The 21858-nt window shown below is 46.3% G+C and overlaps 1 protein-coding gene and 1 long non-coding RNA gene across 2 annotated transcripts in view; one reads left to right on the forward strand and one right to left on the reverse strand.

Moving 5' to 3' along the window:
• The first annotated feature begins 10158 nt into the window (after positions 1-10158).
• On the forward strand, positions 10159-13832 carry LOC106027688 (uncharacterized). Its single transcript, XR_001201272.3, has 2 exons — positions 10159-11754; positions 11953-13832. It is a non-coding gene; the product is annotated as an uncharacterized LOC106027688 (long non-coding RNA).
• Positions 13833-16239: 2407 nt separating this feature from the next.
• Rapgef5 (Rap guanine nucleotide exchange factor 5) overlaps positions 16240-21858 on the reverse strand; it is a 267972-nt gene continuing 262353 nt past the window's right edge. Inside the window, exon 26 of the mRNA XM_003469825.5 lies at positions 16240-20182. Within this exon, the coding sequence (XP_003469873.3) occupies positions 20064-20182 (119 nt within the window). The 3' untranslated portion in view covers positions 16240-20063. The remainder of the gene's footprint in view (positions 20183-21858) is intronic.

Here is a 21858-nt window from a genome sequence, read left to right on the forward strand (position 1 = left end):
TCACTGCTGTAGTGTCCTATCTAGGGCAAAATCCTTTCATTTCCCTTGAAAATTAAAAACATCCCAAAGTACCCAGTTAGTTAGAAAGCTTGAATGCTGTCTCTCCCATTGTATCCTGGATGCTCAGAACACAGTTCAGGAACTGAGAATTACTCAAAGTAAACCATAGGTTCAGTCTCCAGACCCACAACACAATAAAACAAATTTAAATTTGAAGCATTTATCTGAGCCAAAGTACAACAGTCATCCTCGTCAGGCAGTTTCTAACTGGAGCAGTTTTGGAGAGTTGCAAGCGACAGTGTGATGGGACAGTGTGTATAGAAATGCTCCAAGTGAGGTAGGAGATTAGGACTGGGGAAAGCAGGTTACACCACTGTGAACAGTTTGTCAGTCATGGACACCCAGGGCTCACGGGCGGAAGACAAGACCAAGGATGACTGCACTGTACATGGAACCAATCAGAAAGTGTTATCTTCAATTCTTCATTTACATCTGGCACAAAACCAAGTGAGTCTTCCATAGGACAGTTTAAATCCGGTGCCAGCCAGTGTGGAGGTGCACGCCTGTAATCTCAGCACTTGGTAAACTGAGGGAGAAAGGACACCACAAGTTCGAGGCCAGCCTGGGCTGAAGTGGGACTTAATGAGCAATCTCTTCTCCCTCTTCTGTAGCTATAACTAAGACTGGCGACTAAGTCCTGTGAACAGAGTTTGTCATTTTGTTCTCACAGGATTCATAATGCTCTGTGTTCTTTCCAAGCTAAATTATTAATTGCTTTGTCTCGCTTCTGTACCCTGAGTTACGTTATGCCCACTTCCCATTTCTAAAGACCAACCCCCTCTAGTTTCTATGAAACTAGAAACTTTTGTTGTTGTTGTTGTTCTTTTAGCTTTTGACAGTCTAAGATCAAGCTGAGATGGTGGGTGTGTACCTAAATCCCAATAAATCCTCCTTTCCCCCCACAGGTCTCTCTGATCTCTTGGATTCTGTAACAGGGCTACATAGTGAATTCAAGGCCAGCCTGAACTACATAGGGAGACCTTGTCTCAAAGAAACAAAAGTAGAATCAATCAATTAGGTGCCAGACCAAGTGACAAGTTGATAGGACAAACATCCCAACTGCCTTATTTTCATAAGGGAAAAGCAATCTGGGAATTCCAGTTACGGAAGAGTCGGGCACTGTCTTAAGGAGCTGTGCCTCTCACCAGCCCACTCTGGCTTCTGAGCGCATACACGCCTCCTCCGCCTTCCATAAATATAACTCCGCCAGGCGTTTTCTGCAAGTCCTGTCTGATTCTTTGTGATAGGTTTTTCCTCAGAGCTGCAGAGAAAGGCAGAAAAAGAGAAAAAAAGAAAAAAGAAAAAAAGGGCCTTTATTGCGGTTCAGAGGGCTGCAAGCGAGTACAAGCTCCCTTTGGGCAAAGAAGCCTTGAGCTTTTAATCAGTTGGACAGGGGGTGGAGCTTGAAGGGGCGGGCAGAATGACGTACTGACAGCTGATTGGGTGTGAAAAGCCGGAAGTTTGATTTTGGACTTGAAAGAGGAAAGCAGGAGCCGGCATGAAGGGAGGCGCTGTTCAATGCCATGATGGGCAGGTGCCACCCTGATCCTGGCAGCGGTTCACACAGGTGGAACCCATCACTTTGCTCAGGCCTGAGGACCTGGAAAGAATTTCTTTGGGACCAGAAAACCTGTAACAAAAGGTACCTGGGATCCTGCTGCAGGGTGGGTTCTGATCACTCTCTAACAGGCTCTTCTAGATGGGAGTAGTCAAGAGGCCTGGAAGGGTTTCCTCAGGTCTAGGTCTCCAAAGTCCATGCTCCTATCACAGCTAGGCTCCTGTCATTCAAGCAGTAGGAAAACTTTTTAAAGTCTCAAACCTCCAGTTTCCTGTTTGATGCAGACAGCTTAGAAAAGTCTTTTCATCCACACAGTAAACAAACTAAAAACAGCTCTTCAGAAATCCACCAGAGAGGGGCTGGGGATTTAGCTCAGCGGCATAAACACCTGCCTTGTAAGCAGGCGGTCGTGAGTTCGATCCCTGGTACCGATAAAAATAAAAAGACAAAAAAAGAAAGAAAGAAATCCACCAGAGAACGGTGGTCACAAGACAAGCTGCCTTTCCCAGAAAGACAGATACACAGAGAAGCATGATTACCAGAAAAGAAAGCTCTGGGGGCCTGAGCACAGGAGAACACAGGGCTGCCAGGTTCTTACAATGAAGATAAGAGAAAATCCCTGCTCCCCTGGGCTTTGTGAACACACCCAGGACGTTCTGTTCTTAACAAGGACCCCAGGAGAAACTATTTACCAAGGATGGAGACTGACTGCAAATGCCCAACTGCAACACTATAGCCATCCTGTGTCATGGAGTTGGGGGAACAAAAGAAAATTCAACTGGGAAGCATCTGTGGTGGTCACAGTCAGGGGCACAGGTTCATTACAAAAAGTGCAACCTAAGCACGGGATTACAGAAGACTGTCCCTCCTCCTCTAACCTTTCCATATCAATAGGGGTCCTGGGGGAATAACAGGGCCTGCAACTGAGGGAAAATTCACCTCAGAGAAGTACTCAACACGAGGTAACCAAAAGCAACAGGCCTGCAGAAACAAGGCCACCTCAGGAAAATACAGCCTGCAAGCTACAGCTGTAATGAACAGTAAACTTGGCCAAAACCCTGAGCAGACAGTAAGACCTCACCTAAAAATGAGGCTTCTTAGTTCTTTTTACCCTGTGCCTTGTGTCTAAAATGGAACAAAAATATTATGACATACTACAAGGCAGAAAATATGGTTTTAGAGACTCAGAACCAGAATCTGACGTGGAAAAGGTATTCAAATGATCAGACAGAATTTAAAACAACTATGATTCATACACTACAGACTGTACTGGAAAAACTACACAACATGCAAGAACAGAGGGAGTACAAGTAGAGAGATGGAAGCCAGCAGACAGCATCAGAAGAAAATGCTAGAAATAAAAAAAGAAAAACACTAAGAAAATTGAGAGCCCGCCAAAAAATGTACATGCTCTTCAGGAAAAGAAAACCTTGTGCAAATATTTTAATACTAAATTTATTGGGACCTCATGAGATTAATGCAAGTTACTTCTGGCCTCTACAGTTGCAAGAGGTGCTTGAAGTGGGGGCCATCAGCTTCAAACATTTATTAACACAGCGAACTGCTGCTTGCGTCACCTTGGTCGTTCAGATTGCTGCACATGTATTTTCAATTTCTTCTCTAAGATATGGCTGTCTAGTGGGTTCCCTGCAATATATGACATCATCTAGGGTCCCCCATCTGAAGATTACACCATCTGTTGAAAAAACATCACATTATTTTTCTTTTCCTGAAGCATGTATACTTTTTGGGACAGACTGTATTTTTGATGAGCTCTTCAGGGGACTGGACAAGTCTTTGGAGTAAAATCAGTGAGTTTTAGGAATCTCAATAGAAATCTAAAACTGAAGTACAAAAAAAAAAGAGTGAAAAATATGGAAAAGGGTACTCCAAGAAGTGTGGGACAATTACCATATATGCATGTAAATATAGTATATATTATATAATATACATATACACAATATGTACTAAAAAAGAGAGGCCAGGAGAGAGACTAATTGAAGCAGTAATGACTGGAACTTTGCCCAAACTATTGATAGACACCAAACACAGCTCCAGGCAGAGCACAATTCAGAAGCAACAAAGCCCTCGCTTCTCCTTATGGTACGCACGCTGCTCAAGTGCAGACAAAGCAAATGTCTTGAAAGGAGGCAGCGAAAGTTACCTGGTCCACGGAGAAGCAAGGCTGGTCCCCCAGAGCTTTCGAGCTGGAAACTTGATCCTCAGTGTGGTGTTGTTAGGACTGGAAAACACCCTTAAGAATGGAGCTTAGAGGGACGTGATCGGGGCACTGGCTGTGGGGGAGGACATGAATGTGGTTTTCACAGGATTGTTTGTTCTTTCCAGAGCAAGTTGTTGAAACCTGCAAGCCTGGCCCCTCCCTACTTCCCTTATCACCTTCTGATCCCTTTTTCTCACTCTGGCTGCCAGTTTGATGACATCCACTGTGACGTCCTTGCCAGAATCAAGCTCATGCTGGCATCATGCCCTTGAACCCCTAAAATTGTGACTAAATAAACTTAAATAGGTTAGCCGGCCTCAGGATTTTGGTGTAACAACAGAAGAGTTGAATAATTCAGGGCCTATGTGAATACACTGGGCTCACATAGACAATCCAGGATTATCTTAAGTCTGTTACCTTAATTCCATCTGCAGAGTCCCTTTTGCCATGTCACCCAGCACATTCATGGGTTCTGGGAATAAGGCTGGGGACATCCTAGAGGATTTGGCCCACTATTCCTATGTTCAACAAAGTCTAATCAGGAGCTTCAGAAACACCATCAAATAATTTCATGGATGGCCTCAAGAAGTGACTAATGTCAACTAAACTGGTTACATAGGGCAAAGTGGAAAATGCCACCACAGGGCAGGGACTCTTACTCAGAAAGCCCAGATTGGGAGTAACTAAATCACTCCTGCTTCAGCCACTTGGTCCCCAGGCCACCTCTTCTACCTAGTACAGAGGAACTTTAATGTGTAGGTCATGGTTTAGCATGGTTTCTGGGTCCTGGAGGAAGACAACCCACTGTCACATGGTGTTACCTCCAGCTGGGTTCTGGTGGCCAATCTGCTGCAAGGTCAGGTGCTCTGTCAGGTGTACAGCTTTAGAGTGGTGTGGTTTGTGCTATGCTGTGGGGATCCCAGGGCAATATACCCACTTTCTTTGCTGCAAAGTAGTCACATAACTGTACTGGCTGAGGCTATGTGTGCAGAAAAGGCAAGTCCATGTCTAGAATATGTGTATGCTGTCAAAATGAATCTGTTCCCCAACAGTGTGACGGAGCTAGGGTACCTTATTGCTAAGTGGCTGGTTGGTCTCCTCAGGTGTGGCATTAAGAACTCAGTGCTAGACTTTCCTATTGGCAGGTCAAGTATTATATGGTGGTGACACCCATCGGCCTTTGTGGGTTGAATGACAGGATGCGAGGCCCAGGCAGATGCCCTGAGATGCTACAACTACATCTCTAAAAGCACCCGAATGACGATGTCAATGACAGGCTGGCTGAGTAATCTTCTCTACCAGGTTCTTTGTTGTACCTTCTTTAGTGGCTCCTCCTTAGTGATGTTCAAGCTTTGGGCCAAGTCCCAAGTGTCCACCCACGTCGTTCTGTTCCTTCAGTGTCCTCTGGTGCTAGCCTTTTCCTTCCAGGCCTCTGACCAGCCAGCCAATCAACCACTGGACATCAGCGGTGAACACAGTGATATTCTCGCTTGGGCCCCTTCCTTTCTACGTACAAAGCATGGAACTAGTGCTCTATCTGAAATGCTTTCTATTGGAAGGATTTCCTGTCATCACTGTCCTTCAGAGCCATCCATGAGTAGGGCTGTAACACAGTTGTCCATTTTTATCTGTACTCACACAGCAGCCCTACCCATGTATAAAAGCAGCTCAGACTTTGTCCTAAGGTAAGGGAGATGCCAGGTGACATGGTGGGCAGTGTGAGTTGTGCTACCTGCATGTGTAATCCTAGCACTTGGGAGACTGAGACAAGAAGACTGCTGTGAGTTCATGGCCAGCCTAGATTACATAGCAAGACCCTATTAAAAAAACATATAAACTTAGTATTCCTATGTCATCAGTGAATGGTTATCCAATTGGATGTCTCTGGGTCTCTCAGTGGAAAGACGGGTGAATCATAACCACTGTTGGGTTTTCATCCTGGGAACTCAGTCTCCCCTTCAGTCAGTGGCATCTGGGTTTGAAAACTTACTCAAGGGCTGGGGATTTAGCTCAGTAGGCATAAGTGCCTGCCTTGCAAGCAGGCAGTCATGAGTTCGATCCCTGGTATCGGTAAAAACGAAAAAGACAAAAAAAAAGAAAAGTTACTCAGGTCCCACTGTTGGATAAGGGATTATGATCATTGTTTGAGAAAACTGCTCTCATACTTAGTTACATTTCTTTGTGCCTATTGATCTGTAGCTTTGTTGGCTGTCATTCAGTCTGCCCTTAAAGTCACGGTGTTCTAACAACCATATCCATAGCACTTGGTTTCTGCTTGCTGTGTGATAACAGAACACATCTTTTTTCTTTTTGAATGATTGAGCACAACCATCTTCTGTATTGTCAGGGAATCTATATGCCCCATGGTTAACCATATGTGAACTCAGTTTTGTAATGATATATTTTATTTTATTAGTCTTTTTGAAACAGGGTCTTGCTATGCAATTCAGGTTGGCCTTGAGCTCACTTTGTAGCTCAGGCTGGTCTCAAACTTGCAAAAATCCTCCTGCCTCAGCCTCCCAAGTGCTGGGATTACAGACGTGTGCCACCATGCTCAGCTATAATGATATATTTCAGCACGAACCCTGGTCTGGAGGGAAGCCACAACACCAGCTCATTCTTTATTGCCCAGGCTAATATGCCTTCCTTGGAAGATTCTTTGTGGGTTTTAAGGGCTGTCATGGTATGTGCAGTTTTATCAGTCTCAGGGAAATGGCAGAGGTCAGACAATCCTCCTGCGAACCAAAGAACATCACCAGTAAACCACCATAACCTGTGTTAGTGTGAGAGCTGCCATAACAAAGTCCAAAGTGGGGTGGTGTGAACAATGGAAAATCTGGTTCACAGTACTGGAGGCTAAAAGCCTGGGCGTGAGGTGTAGACGAAATGGCTCTATCCGAGGGCTGTAAGTGAAAGATCTCATCTAGGCCCCTCTTCTTAACTGGCAGTAGTCATCTGCTCCTGTCTTTATATTTCTTTCTCTTTATCCATTTCTCTCTGTCCAAATTTTCTATTCTTATAGGCACAATAGTCATATTGCATAAGGGCCCAAGTCCACTCCAGTAGGACCCCACACTTCATAGCTGCAGAGACCTATTTCCAAATATGGTTATTTTCTGAGGTACTGGCGTCAGGACTTCAACTCATGAATTTTGGAAGACAGTGTCTCATACTTAACAATATGCATGGCAGCAGTGTTATAATGTATGTCATTAAAAAATTCCTGAATTCTCTCTTTGGGAGTCAGATGCTGTCACCCAGGGTGCTGGCCAGGGTGCCACTACCTTCTGCACCATGGGCTGCACAGGTGAGTCCCTGTCCTCTCAGTGCTGTGGCTGGTGTGAGCTGTCATATGGGATATTCACCTGAGCCCCAAGTGACACTGGCTATAACACGGCCCTTAAGGGGCCATGTAACCAGCTTGAGATGGTTACAAAGGCTGGCCACTCACCAAATATGGAGTAACTTTGCCATGCAGATATGAAAGGAAGGACAATTGAGAAAACAGCAAGAAGTTGTGGTGATGAGTTTTTAAAACTTGCTTTTTCTAAACCTGTTGAGCATGTTGAAAACCAACACTAAACAGTATACAAGATGGAAAGACTTCAGTGTTAGCTTTCCTTAAAAATCTCATTTTAGCTGTCTGTCAATCAGCCTCAAACCCAGTGTCAGACAGCTGGGATCTGAGTAAGGCAGTAAGTAATAACAGTGACAGGGTCTGCACTGGGATACCTCAGTTGTTTTTCAGACTGAGTTTTTTCGGTAGAGCTGACACGCTCCGCAGCCTGCAGAGTACAGAGACCACTAGGTGGCGCTCTGTGCCCACACCAACTTATCAGCCCTGTATACACAAATCTGCTGCAAAAGTTGGAGCAGGAGAGGAAAGACACAAATAAAATCCCCTTGGGTTCCAGTCATAGTAATACCAATGCATTCATAAAATACATACTTAAGCCTACGCAGAGATATACATTAAGTACCAAATAACAATGCTTTGGTCAGTTATGGATCACAAATACAAGTGGCCTGTTTGTTCACTATGCTGATGTTAACGAGACTACTGAGTTGCCAAAGGAAAAGTGGAGGACGTAGAACGCAGTACAGTACAAAGGACGATGGTTGTGTATCTTATTTACTGTACTATACTTTTAATCATTGTTTTAGAGTGTTTTCTTTCCACTGATATGTAAATGGTATGCAGCAGGCTCCCACTTCTGTATTTACCTTATATCTTGATGGCCTCAAAAGGCCACCCCGAGTGGCTGACCTGTGCCACCAAGGTCGGTGGAAACAGAGGCTGTGGGGTTCCCACGAGGAGACTGCCTCGCGATGCAGCTCTCAGGACGCATCCCTATGTTACGTGACCCACGACTGCAGTGTTTCTCCTGCACATGTAGAACCCAGGAGGGCAAAGGGTCTGAGACCCACGCAATATCATTTGACCTTGGGTGCTTTTCTTCTGTCACATTTGGAAAGTGGATCAAACAAGTCAGTGGAATTTAATGCGCTCAGCAGGTCCATTCAGCCAGGGGCATTCTTGCCCCACCCCCACCTCTCCACTCTGCTACCTTTATTCAGGTCGCAGTGTCTCCCCCGCCCCGCCCCCCCCCCCATTCACAACAGCTTCCTGCTGGGTCTTTTTCTTCTAGTCTCTTCTGCATTCTTGCAGAATGATTTCTTAAACACCAAATCTTTTTTTTTTCCCCCCTGGGGATCGAACTCATAACCTTGTGCTTGCCAGGCAGGCGCTGTGCCCCTGAGCTAAATCCCCAGCCTCTAAAGACCAAATCCTGTCGTGTCAGGTTTTTGCCCTAAAACCTTTGGGACTCTCCACTGCCTAAGGCACCAGTCTGTAAATTGGGGTATGTGACCCCCAGGAGGCAGGCAAGCAAAGCAATTTATTAAAACCTAGGGAAAAAAGGAACTATTTATATTTACCTATTATTACCTTTAAACATTAACATTTTCTGTAGGCTTTATTTATACAATAATGTGTATTGTTTTTCACATAGACACAGTTTTTGCAAGAGATGTGGGTTCACACTCATTATCAGAAGTGTCTGGAGACCTTAAAAGTGACATCCAAACATTTTAGAATTGCACATAGGCCTTTTGGATACGAATCAAGTGTACCTGTAGGAAGTTACCCAGTTAGAAGCATTCACACCTCTGTGCACTGAAGACGTTCCACGCTCTGGGTGCGCCTCCCTAGGCAGCAGCCCCTCCCTCCCCCACAGGCTGCTCAGCTGAGCCATATTTACTCCTTTATGTTGCCTCTTTTTTACCATGTCACAAGGGATAAAACGTGCCCACATGCACACACAAAAACACGCACACATGTGTGTGCACACAAACACATGCACACGTACACACACATGCAGGCAAACTGCAGTTGTACAGCAGCTGTTATATGAAGGCCATCGGGGTGTCATGTCAGCTCATCTCTCCTTTAGGTGACCAAACTCATCCTGCTTTGCCTGGGACTTCCTAGATTTTAGCTCTGAAGTACTGCGTCCCAGGAAATCCTTCATTCCCAGGCAAATCAAGACAGTTTGTCACCTACACAATAATCCCATTATACAGATAAGAAAAATATAGCTCAAAAAAAAGTTCTGAAAACTTAGTCCAGCTTGCAAAGTTAATTAGCTGTGTGCTTCTGCAAGTCAGTGCCCTTCCCACCTCTTCATGGGCAGGAGCAACATCCTACTCAGCCTGGTATCTTCCAGCCTTCTAGGAGTCTTGGTGTACATTAACAATTTGGCAAAAAAATGAGGAATAAACTCATCCATAAAAACCAAGCAGTTACTAGAGGGCAACACAGCAGGCTAACCAAGCCTCCTTCCCTGTGGTACCTCACAGTCATATAATGCTGGAAACTTGGGCCCAAAGAGGACAGAGGACTTGCCCAAGGTCTCGGTCCTGGGAAGATGGGGAGCAGGAGCAGAGCTTGGACTTTCTGGCAGAGGGAAGAGCAGGAGGCAACTGGGCTGTTCTCAACATCTAGGGAAAACACGATAAGCAGCTCTGAATGACACTATTTCAAAACTCTTCCTTTCTTAAAGGAAAAGTAGCACTGTCAAAAAGGAGAGTCCTCACATCTGGAGGGCTTTGCAGAAGTCCCGCCTTTGTCTCCTAGGAAGATGCCTTGTTTTCTGTCTGCCCTACCCCCTTACCTTGGCCAGCCCCACAGGCTCAAGCTTTGAGTCCAAAACAATCTGGCATCTCTGAAATGGAATGACTGTTTACAGACAAAGTGGCCAGGCACCACCAGCCAGAGAAGGGACAGTGCCCCACCCCCATGCCTGCTGGCTCTGAAAAAATGCCTGTTTATCTCCATTTTGATGGCAGCTCTTGGCTTTCAGGCCCTATTTGTGCTTTGTCCCTGATCCTAATTGACCTATTGGGTTATGAGGGGACTTTCAGCCCCAGGCAAATGGGTTTTCATGCACAATGGAAAACATGGGTCCTCTGGGCCCTGGGCTGGGCCAGCACTTTGACCTTGGCCTCTCAAGGGAAAGTGTGGCCGTGAACTCCACCCACACCCACCAACAAAGGAGTCCAGGGCAAATGCTAGGGCTAAGGATGCAAAGCTGATGGCCTGTTCTCTTTTCTTTCTGGACCACTGGGCTGTTTCCTGGAGAGGACAGAGGAGGAGGGAAGGCATCATTGCTCTGTCCTTGCCTAAGCAATCTGCAGTTCCCCACCTGGGCTGCTGCAGGAGGCTGTAGGCTGGGCCACCAAGGACACAAGGGAGCATGTTCCAGGTACTCGGTACAGCTGGGGCAGCAGGGTGGCTCAGGCCTCCTGAGAGCTGGGGTCATTCTTAGTCCTCATGCGATCCGTGAAGAGCCCCAGCCAGCAGCAGGATTGCTGGGGACACAGGAGGTGGAAGCTGAGCACAGACAGGACTCTTACAAGCCTGATGGATGGAAGTGGAGGGCTGAGTGGGGCTTTCCTGGCATTCCACCGCCCCTTCGGAACTGTGGGTGCTGTTCTTGAGTTTCCAGGAAGAATGGCACCCCTGGGAATGGTTACTGCTGGCACAGACCTCAGCTGTGGCTTACCCGGAAGCTGCTCTGGGAAAGTGAACTCCCAGTCACCTTAGCCATCAGTGCTTGGGGGTGTGCCAGAATTGTTGCCCGCTGCTAGGACAGGCAGACACGGGAAAGGTTGGTCAGAGCCTGCAGGGACCTCCCCAGCAGTCCCGCCAGCTCTGAGGGAGCCTCATCCCAAGCAGGCCTGTCACAGGGTACCTTCCCTGTCATGGGGACTTGAAGCCCAAGAGTAGGTGCGTGGCCAGTGAGGTCCAGTCCCCTGCTCCCTCTGCAGCATTTTGTGTCCTTTGCCTCTATGATGGTTACCATGGCTTCTCCAATATCCACCCACAATTACCACAGGCCTGGCTTGTGACTAACACTAACAAAGCAATGGTGAAAACCACAGTTCACAAGCAGGGGATTGGAAAGAGGCCAGAGAAGAGAGGCTGCTAATCAGGTGAAGGGGGAAGTTTAGGTGTTGGGAGGGCACCTGGAAGAGGGAGTCCAGCACAGGATGTGGGGCGGATGGGTGTCCTGAGGTGCTGGGAGCTGGGGCATGAGGAAGGTCACTCCAGCAGGAGAGAGGAGATGCGGGAAGAGAAGGCCATACCTGCTGGCCAGAGCTCACAAGTGTGGGAACATCATCTAGTTCATGGATGAATCCCCATGAGTAGCCCAAGAATCCTGGTGCCACAAGGCCTCCCTTGAGAGCTGGCTCTTGAGCAAATATGTCCCAAGGCCTGGAACTGAGTGCATACTGATTTCAGCTCGGTTAGAGAGGAGCATCTGTGTGCATCTGCAGAGTGTGACATGGGGACAGAGTGGCAACCAGAGGAGAGGCTGCAGCAGGTGCACAGCATCAGATCCAGAGGCACCTGGTGAGCACCTGGGTATTTTGCCTTTCTTCTGAGGGTCAATGGCAGAATGGGACTGTGACCTTTAATCCTGATATGCTGACTTCATTTGATTAAGAAATGCAAAGTAGATTAGTAAAGTGTGCCCCTGGGCATATGTCCAGTGTGGCCTTGGCCCCTCGTCCATTTAGCTCTAACGCTGTGCTTCTGCTCTGCTTCCAGATGCAAGTTCGTCCACCACATTCTTCTGCCATGATGATTTTGCCTTGGAGCCAGCCATCCACGGACTGAAACCGTAAGCCTCTCCTCCTTCAAGATGCAGGGAAAGTGACAAACACAAGGAGAACTGAAGACTTACCCAAAGTGAAGTGTCCTACCCCAGCCCTTCTCTTACACTTCCCTTTAGTGAACAACAGGTTACAGGGCCTGAGCTGCTCAAGTGTCAACGTTCCCTAGTTTGACTCCTTTCCCAGGAGGGAGAGAGAGACAGAGAGACAGAGAGACTGAGAGATTGGATTATAATATAAACACAGAGAACGGTAATCCCCTGGGCCATGTCCCAGTAGGCAGAGCTCCTAGGCCATTGCCTCATCATAGGGACAGAGGCCTCCAACAGTGCCCCATTGTGGCTTTTGTTTGACCAGGCTCTTCAAGCACAGCACAACTCACATGAATTCAAACCCTGGGCAGGATCGCGTCACCACATGCCCACCAGATGTCGCTAATACCTCACATTTTGGTCACCACAGGGGCAAAGGACTCCTTTCACTCAACAAATGTTAATTAAGCAACATTGTGAGTATTGTGTGTCGTGCAGAGCACTTTGTAGATAAAAATTCCTTGCTTACAGGATCACATTGAGGATAAAAGTCATCATGTAAAATAAAAGATCTTTCAAGACTTATTTTCTGTAGAAGTGAAAATGTGTCACTAGCTATGGAGTATAAAATTGGAATTAAAAATCTGGGACCTCCTTGAGCATTGCTGTGAGGGCCTTCTGCTGCCTGTCTTGTAGTCGGACTAAAACCTCCAGAGTCTGTAATCATATTTCTGCATCTCAGTCATTGAAGGAATCTGTGAGGTCACAACTGCAAACACGGGTCAGAGAGGAAGAATGTCCAAGCCTCTGCTGATGGTCTCTGCAAGGCCTTGCTGTCCCCAAAGGCTGTGTATGTTGGACAGAACTTTCCAGAGGACTTGCGCTTTGAAGCCACTGCACATGGCTACACTGGGAATGACACCTGGAGGTTTAAAGCCTCACTGCTTGTCAACCAAGAGCACATACTTCTCCTTCATGGCCTTCAAAGGAACTGTGACCCTGATGAAGTCTGAGAATGGGCGGGGTTGAAGGTTCACTGTATCTTGCACACAAGTCAGACTGGTACAAAGATGTTATTATTGATTGCAAATCTATGCTGAATGGACATCTCAAACCAGTCTCTAACCTGTGCTTTTTGTGTTCTTCAAACGTGCTGTCTTCAAGGTTTTTCTCTGTACAATTACATAGTTGCATTTCCTTATTCTAGATGCTCAAACCAAAATCTTTGTGGTTGACGTTAACTTCCCTCTTTCTTTATCTCCTTTTAATTTTCGTGACAGGGTTTCCCTAAGTTGCTAAATTGCTCAGGCTGGGTTTGAACTAGAGATTCTGCCACTTCAGATTCCCAGAGTGCTGGGATTACAGCTGTGCACACTTGGCCCCTTACTCCTTAGCCAATCCATCAGCAAAGGATGCTAGAAAACCTTCCAAGTATGCACACAGTTATTCTTCATCACACCCACTACAGCACCATCTGGCTGAAGTCACCATTGTGAATAGCTTCCTGTTTCTGCCCCCACCCTCACCCCTCCTGTCATGGGGTTCATGTCATCCTCTTGAACTTTCCAATGGCTTCTAGGTTTTCTCCCAGTATGTGTCTTGAAATTTCCCTTTTAGGACAGTATCTATTATATTGGACTAGGACCTCACCAGATAATCTCAGCTTAATTTTATTACATATTTAAAGATAATCTAAAAAAATAAAGTCATAGTCCTATGTACTGAGTTCCGCGAGCACATTTCAATCTATAATAAAGACCTTCCCTGATCACCCTACTGAAAATTTCATCCATCCTTTCCGGCACTGCCAGAATTCCTTCCATGATTTAGTCGCCTTCTCTTTTGATTTGTTTAACCATCTAATGTGTGACCACGTACTTTACCTGTTTATGATCCGTCCTTCCATAGAATTGCAGTTCTGGGAAGGGAGAGTTTCATTTGGTTTGCGGTTTTCCCATCATCTAGAATACTACCTGGTTCACAGCAGACGACCACAGGAGTTGATGCAGCCTACTGCAGATCAGTGCTAGCATCCTTACATTATGGGAGGTAGATAGAGCTCATGGCTGATTTATGGAAGAAAAACACTCACCCAGCGTAAAGTCGGGCCCGAGATGAGCGGTCTCTCCTTTGGCCTCTCTTGCTTTTCAGCCTTACAAAGGAGACTGCAGCTCTGCCTAGGACTGAGTCCAGGATCAGCAGTGCAGGGCTCACAGAGTGACTTCTAAATGAAACCAGAGACTCCCACGGGCTGAGGACCATGAGTGGGCAGCCTGCGCTACTCAGGCCCTTGTCAGAAGTGGTCACATTGCCTTAGCGACAGTGGAAGCCCCTCAGCTTGGCAGGTGGAGCTGCTGTCCAAGAGGTCCTGGCCAATGGCCCCAGCACGGGGATGACCAAGAAAGGAAAGGGTGTGGCCAAAGAAGGATTTCACTGAGAGTTCTATCAGAAGATGTGAGCATACCCAAAGTCTGCCTGGGTGTTTCTCTTCCTCTGTTAATACCTGAACATTAGTATGATCCCAGTTTGGCAAGTTAATATGCAGCCATCTTTGTTAAGATAAACCAACAAAAGTTAGGGTTTGCCCCTGCTTTGCATGCAGGGATTCCCAGAGAAAACATTTGCATCTCACTCTGGCAGGCACAAAGAACTGCATTGTCCTTTAATTTTCACAATTACTCTGTGGCAGAGGTGTTGCTATTATCTCATTCAGTGATAATGGGAATAAGGATAAGAGAAGTTCTCCTCCGTGCATATTCACTGGTGCAGTGAAAATGTGGACACAAATCCCCTCGCTTTCATCCCGCATTAATGACAATAATGAGTTATCACTGAGTATGGACTAAGTACCAGGAATTGTGTGAAACACACTGTACACACTTTCTCATTTTCTCTCTCACATAATAGTATTTTAATCCCCATTTAGGAGATGGAAAACAGCAGCTAAGGACAAGGTAGAAACATTCCCCAGTTCTCCCGGTTCTGGATAATGTGAGGTGGTTTCCTAGAGACAGGTAGGCCCTGCTGTAGGAATGTGGATAGGAAACAGGGAGAGCCCAATGTCAGGGGGAGTCATCCAAAGGGCTTTGGGTGGACCCAGCCTTGTTTGGAGGTCGGGAAGGAGTTCTGGGTGGCATGTGTTGAGCAGGTGGAGAAAGGACTGGCCAAGACCCAGGCGCTGGGCAGTGCAGGGGTGTGGGGAGGGGGCAAGCTGGCCCGTGGCTGGAAGCCAGAAGGGAACACAGCCAGGAGCTCGGCAACCCCAGGATCTGCCACAGGCAGGCAATAGCTGGCGTGGCACTGGGAAGCCGCCCTGGTGTTGGTCCCAGGGGCTCTTCCCTGTACTCATGGCAGGGGTGCAGAGTCAGCACTGGGCACAGGACAGGGAAGGGGCAGGCACTCCCTTCCGGCCTCCGCCCACGGCCTTTTCCCTTCCAGCTCCTTCTGAGCCTAGCCCAGGTCAGCTGAATACAAAAGAGCACGAACAGTTATTTCCTGCATCAATCAAGTCACTTATGTAAAGCCCTAAGCAAACTAGAAATGACTGGAGTGCTGGCTAGCACTGGGCACTTAACTGGACAGTTAAGGGGGGCAGCTAGTGGAGGGCTCAGGGCGCAAGGGTGTTGGAGGCGAGGAGCGAAGAATGCAGTTTTGGACTTGACTGGATGGTGACAAATACTCACCATGCCTTGATGTACCTGAAAAAGTCTTGAGAACCACTAATGCTGCAGAATGTCAGGAATTGTTGCCACTGCCTCAAGGAGGCTGACTGCTTTCTAGGGTGATTGTTTTTTTAAGTTCTAGCTAGCAGTTGTAGACTACCCATGAGGACAACTTGGGAGCTGGCAAATAATCTGCGAGCAGGAATGGGACATTCTGGGTCTTCTGGAGGGGACAGCTTCACAGCACTCCTTGTAGAATTAGCTTTAGGCAAGGTGCCTAAAGCTGGGCTGGGATGCCTTCCAGAGTTTGAAATGGTCTCCGTTCGCCCCCTGTCCCAGCTCAGTCTTGGCATGGAGTACCATGTGAGGAGAACAAATGTTCTCTTCTCTAAGCTTCGGGGAGGGGCAGGAGGTTGCAGAGCTTCCTCTGGGACTCCCACGACGGGGAGTGACGTAACCTTGTGGCAGAACACACAGCCCATCTGGCTCATAGCATCATGGAAAAAGCAAGAAGTGACAAGGTATGAATGGTATCTTTAACATAGTCTTATATTTGGAAAGGCAATTAAAAAAGCACTTGAAAATACAAGGTAAAGTAACAGTTATATAAGTTTTAAGCTTATATTGCTTGGCCATTTGTACATATAAATTATTGCTTACTAGCTTTGATAAATACACAGCAGAGTCATATATACAGAGGCAGAAAGCATGAAATATGAGAAAGAAAACACTGTTAATGGCAATTCTGGTAATTCCACAAATGTTTCATATTTACCAGTCTTTATAATGGTTGAAAATTGTGAAGTGTAGTCCCTGAGAAGTTAGGTAGACACCCCGACTGTGGGTTTTCTATCTTCTAATTGTTAATGCAAGCTGACAATGTCACAGCAGTGCTAAGCAATGGTACATTAAAAGGCAAGATTCCTTGCTTATGGTCATCAATTTCTACCCAGTGTTTAATAACAGTATCATATGAATACAATAAATAGGCTATGCAAATAAATATTACTCTGCTAAAAAATGTTTAGTATATACAGCTTTGCTTTATACAGTAGTACATTTTCATCTAATTTTTTGGCAATTTTTAAAAACAATTTTTTCTCCTACCAGTCTGAAGCAGATTTGGCCTGCTCACTAACAAGCAGGCTGAAATTTTAAGGACAGGTCTTAGAAGCATTTAGATAAAATCTTATTGGACAACTGCAGTCAACTTGATCTTCCAAACTTTTAGTATTTTTGCCCAGTTTCTGAGAAGCGTGGATTGGTTGTGCCATAGAGTTCAGAGTTTGCAGCCTGTGTGTTGGCCACGGCAAAACTGTAGGGCTCGGATTCAGACAGCAGTGAAGGGGCAGCTCGGGGAGCAGAAGTCATCTCCAGCGTTCTCTGCCCTATGCATCTGTTTCTTCCCCACACAGAGATGAGTCGTTTATTCTCAGGTTTCTAAATTCAGTGTATATGCCATACTGTCTGCATGGGGATACTGGCCTAGTAAAATGAATTTATTCTAAACATGATTAAGGATACTAGAAAAAAGTACATTATTATATGCATGAGTACAACCATTTGGCAATTATATAACTGATGAGAGTGAATTTAAAACATGTAGTCTATGGAACATCTGCAGATGTGTGCAAAGGAATTGGGAAAAAATTTTGTCAGCCGGAGTAAGGGTTCTACTGTCCTGCACTAACTGCTAGGCAGGCTGGCTCGCTGTGATGTCAGTGCATCCGAGGGCCCACAGGACTGCTGGGGACCGTGCTGTAAGGCGAAGAACCCACAGAGAGGCGCCTGCCCAAGCACTTTTGGTGAAGATTTTCTGAAGAGATGAAGATTTTCTGCAATCATAAAAATTCCAAAGGCCAACAGGAAACAGGCTTAGACATCTTTTTGTCCACCCTTCTAGTCAGAGCAAGTAGATTCTGCGGAGCCTTCGGTGAGCACCCAGGGAGGGCATGGGCCCATCCTCCCAGCAGGGCATGTACAAGCCCCGCCGTGGACTGCTCACCAACAGACAGCTGCGGTCCTCGGGGCAGCTTTCAGCATAGCAAAATGTGGTTCCCGCAATTCTGCCTGGGAGATCTCTAGAAACAGTTGTAAACTTTCAGAAACACTAAAAAATTTTAGATGTTCAGAAGACAGGTATGGCAAAAAAAATCCTCCCTTTCTTTCATTCTCAAGCAAAAGTTTGACAAGTACCACTTTTTCCTAGCCCATTTACACTCACAGTGTGAAGCATACACCAATAGCCATCCAAAATGTGTTCAAGCACAGTGTACCTGTGGCTTTCTGTGGCTAAGTGTCATATCTGATCTGGTATTTCAGCAGCATGTGCTCGACTGAAGCAGATTCGTACTGAGAATTAGTCCTTTAAAGGCAATCAATGTTCTATTTGATGTAATGTGAATCTAATGTAAATAAATCAACTTGTAAAACAGAGACATGTCAAAAGGCCTTCTGTGATTGCGCCAGTCAAACCCTGATCACCAGCTTGAAGAAAGGACATGCAGAGGGTTTGTGCTGTGAACCCATGCTATTTTCAGTAACTGCTGAAGCAAAGGCTGAGAGCCTGCTTGCCCATCAGGAATGTGTCTTCCTGACGCCATGGCTCTGCTGTCCCCCAGTAGGTATCATTTCATCAGCAGTGGTATGAAACACTTCTCTGAGGGGACCAGCTGCGGATGGAGCATTCCTAAAACCCTACACATTTTTGGGAATGAAGTGTCATATGCTGAGCCAGACTGAGTCTGTCTGAAAGTCCTATCAGAAACGCTCTCCACATGGTGTGTACCCGCACTCTCTCAAGTTCACTGTGGCCCCTGAGCCCAGGGAATACCACTGCTTTTAAATAAAGGCCTCAGAAGCAATGGCCACACCTCAGAGATGAGGATGAGTGAGGTGCTGAGGAGACAAAAAGGAAGCAGGCCTGTTCTGGTTCCCACTTAGCTAACCAGTGAGTGGGACTGGTGAGAAGAGCAGCTGGGTCACACGGTTAGGAAAGTTTAGCAAGGGACAGGCATTCTAGCCAGTGACAAGTATTTAGCTATCAGGAATGACTGGATTATTTTAACTCAGACTTTTTTATTCATCTGAGGGTTGAGGGAAACCCTCTACCCAGTCCAGGAGAAAAGTGAAAAGTCTCACTTGCTAGAGGAGGCCCAATTTGTAAAAATGGGAATCAGAGAAACTCAGAAAGCTGAGAATTTTGAGAAAAAATACAAAAAAGCAAATTATAGCAAGACTTCCTGCTTCAAATGGGAAGTAGACTAAAGGGCTCCTCCAAATCTCCAACGTTTAAGTCAGACATCTAGACATTTCTGGGCAACATTTTACTTGCCCCAAGACTGTTGTAATCCCCACCATCCTGTTATGTCTCTCTAGATAGCACTGACTGCTTCACACACACAGCTCCTCTCTTTCCCTGGGCCGTTCTCACTGCATCCTGTGGGCAGCGCATCTGCTCGAGGGCTGCAAAACACTAGGACTTCATCAGACACGGAACACAGCATCTGTGATCCTCCCCTCCACGAGTCATTTCTGAGCAGGTACAGTGTGTTCAGGCACTGTGCATATACAGAGCATACTGTGCCCAGTGAAAAATAAGAGCCTGCTTACAAACATGAAAGAAAATCCCCAGGAATGAAACAAGGAGTCAACTGCTTAAAGACTACTTTTTGCTCCCTGGCAAAGCAACTATGTCTACCTGCCTATAGAAGCGTATCGGTTGCACAGATGCTAACTGCACCTGCAGTCATATACTGTAAGTGATTGTGGATGCAAACAAGTACGTGCCTTGGTGTTTCACATCCGCACAGCGGAGCAGGACTGCCCGTTACCATCCGCAACTGCCCAGACTCGCATGGCTTTTGTGATGTCAGAGTTTGGGTGGAGAGATAGCTTCCCCTGCGTGGATGTCTAGAGATGCCCTTGCTTGTCTTTGGGCGTCCACAGTCCTCTGATGATCTGACAGCGGTAACCTGATGTCTTCTTGCTGCAGGCACACTCATACTGAAGTATCTGTTCGTTGTGTGTCAGGCTGTGTTTTCTCCTGTCGAAGCCAGCACATCTTAAATGGAAACCTGGATCAGATCAGCAATTGGTAAGAAAAGAGGCCTCTCTGTTCCAAGAATACTGCCAGCTCTTCCTTCCTCCTCACTCCAAGAGCATCGTGGAGGGGCCGCTCCCATCCCTGGCAGCTGATATCACTTCCTGAACACGCTCTGGCTGCCTTTCCTGTGCACCTCTTGTGGTGTGCTGATAAAACTCAGCAACTTCTTTTCTCACAGGAAGCAACGTGCTGGGCAGAGACCTTCCTGTGGCTCAAAGTGCAGCAGTCACAGGAGGCGGGTGGCATCTCACGCCCTCGGCTCAAGCCTGTGGGACAGCTCGAACAGGGCCTGCTGGCTGTCGATGACATACAGGTGGGTAACGTAGGACTTCAGCTCCTGATGCTCCTTCGGAGACATGTCACTTCCTATTAATATTTTAGAGGAAAAACCAAAAATCAATGTCATGAGAGCAATGGTACTATTTCTAAGTACCAGGAAACCTGCCTCAGTAGTTGGAATCCTGGAAGCAATGTCCTTGTCTAAGAGCAAAGATGCCTCAGGCTAGGTTCCTAAGGTTGGGTGGTGGATGGGCACGATATCGCCAGCACTTCTTACCTGGCAGTGTGTGCTGTTCAGAAATCACAAGACTGCCCTTCTCTGCAGATGAGGACAGTGAGTAGTCACACAGTGGCACCAGCAGGATATGAACACAGGCCCTATGGATCTGAGTCCAGGGTCTGACCCCTGACACTGTGTAGCCTCTCATATCAACTGCCCATCTGAATAGCCTGGGTGGCTCATGTAGTGTTGAATTTTCAGGAATCCAGCAATCTACTTGGCATATGAAACAACAGCCACTCCCATTCCTTTTCTTCTTTTACATTTTGTATAATTCCATATATTTTATATAATTCCATCTTATTTTTTGGAAAAAAAGATTTAACGAACCACTGAGCAAACAGATACCACAGAACCGAGCCTACGGGGCGGTCAACAGGCAGAGTAGGAAGGAAATAGGATCATGGACTGGAGTCTGCCCGGGCAAGGAGGAGGCAAGGGATCTGTCCACACACAAACCCAGCACAGTCAAAGAACTGAGGGCCGCAGAGGTGCCAGTGTGCTGTGGACTCACATGTGCTTGCTGTGCTGTGCCAAGTCTGATAAGAAAGCAGTGATCAAGTATGCGGACAATGCACAAGGCCAGAGCGGGAGGCGAAAAGAAACAGCACGCAACTTGCAATGTCAGGAGATTGGTTTAATAGCGCAGTGGTGAGAAGTGTGGGTGTGAGGGACGGTGACACTATATCCTCCTCCTGCATGGGATTATGGGCAGGGCGTGACACTGGAGCACAGTTTGAGCAGAAGGGAGGGGACCACAGGAAGCTGGGTATTTTATTGTAGCATATATTTTTTTATTGGTACCTGAGATCGAACTCATGATCTCACGCTTACCAAGCAAGTGCTTGAGCCACTGAACTAAATCCCTGGCGCCTTGTATCATATTTTCCTTTAGGTAAAAATCTTTTATCCCTCCCTTCTTGACATTTTTTTGGGGGGGGGGATACTGAGGATCAAACTCATAACCTTGCACTTGTCAGGCAGGTACTTATGCTGCTGAGCTAAATCCCTGGCCTAATAAATATGTTTTATGTAGAAATAAGATTTCTCTGTTGTGAGAAGTTTGCTACTCTTAGGTTTAATAGCAAGGCTTCCTGATTGCAGCAAGTAAAAGTACTCGGTGTCAAAGCTTTTGCCACAGCTAAAAAGCTGTATTATTCTAGAATGCTGTGGCTGAAAGACACTGAGAAGCTGCTTGCTTTTTGGTTTACTTCACTTCAGTTTGGAAAACATGACGCTATAGAGATAAAATTGCTGTTAGCTTACAAGTCTTAAAAAGAAGGTAGAATGGTCCCAACCATGACAAATGACGTGTGGCACTTATAATTCATAACTGATTTGATTAACATTATATAATTTTATCCCAAATATTGACATTGGTTTATTAGCTTAGATAAGCTGTTAAAATAAACTCAGATAACTCAATTCAAACCCAGCTTTTAAGGTATATAAATATGTGAATAGGGGCTGGGGATTTAGCTCA

The sequence above is a fragment of the Cavia porcellus genome, unplaced genomic scaffold (genome assembly GCF_034190915.1).
Source record: "Cavia porcellus strain 051 isolate PalLab524CR breed Dunkin Hartley unplaced genomic scaffold, mCavPor4.1 scaffold_2, whole genome shotgun sequence".
Taxonomy (NCBI): domain Eukaryota; kingdom Metazoa; phylum Chordata; class Mammalia; order Rodentia; family Caviidae; genus Cavia; species Cavia porcellus.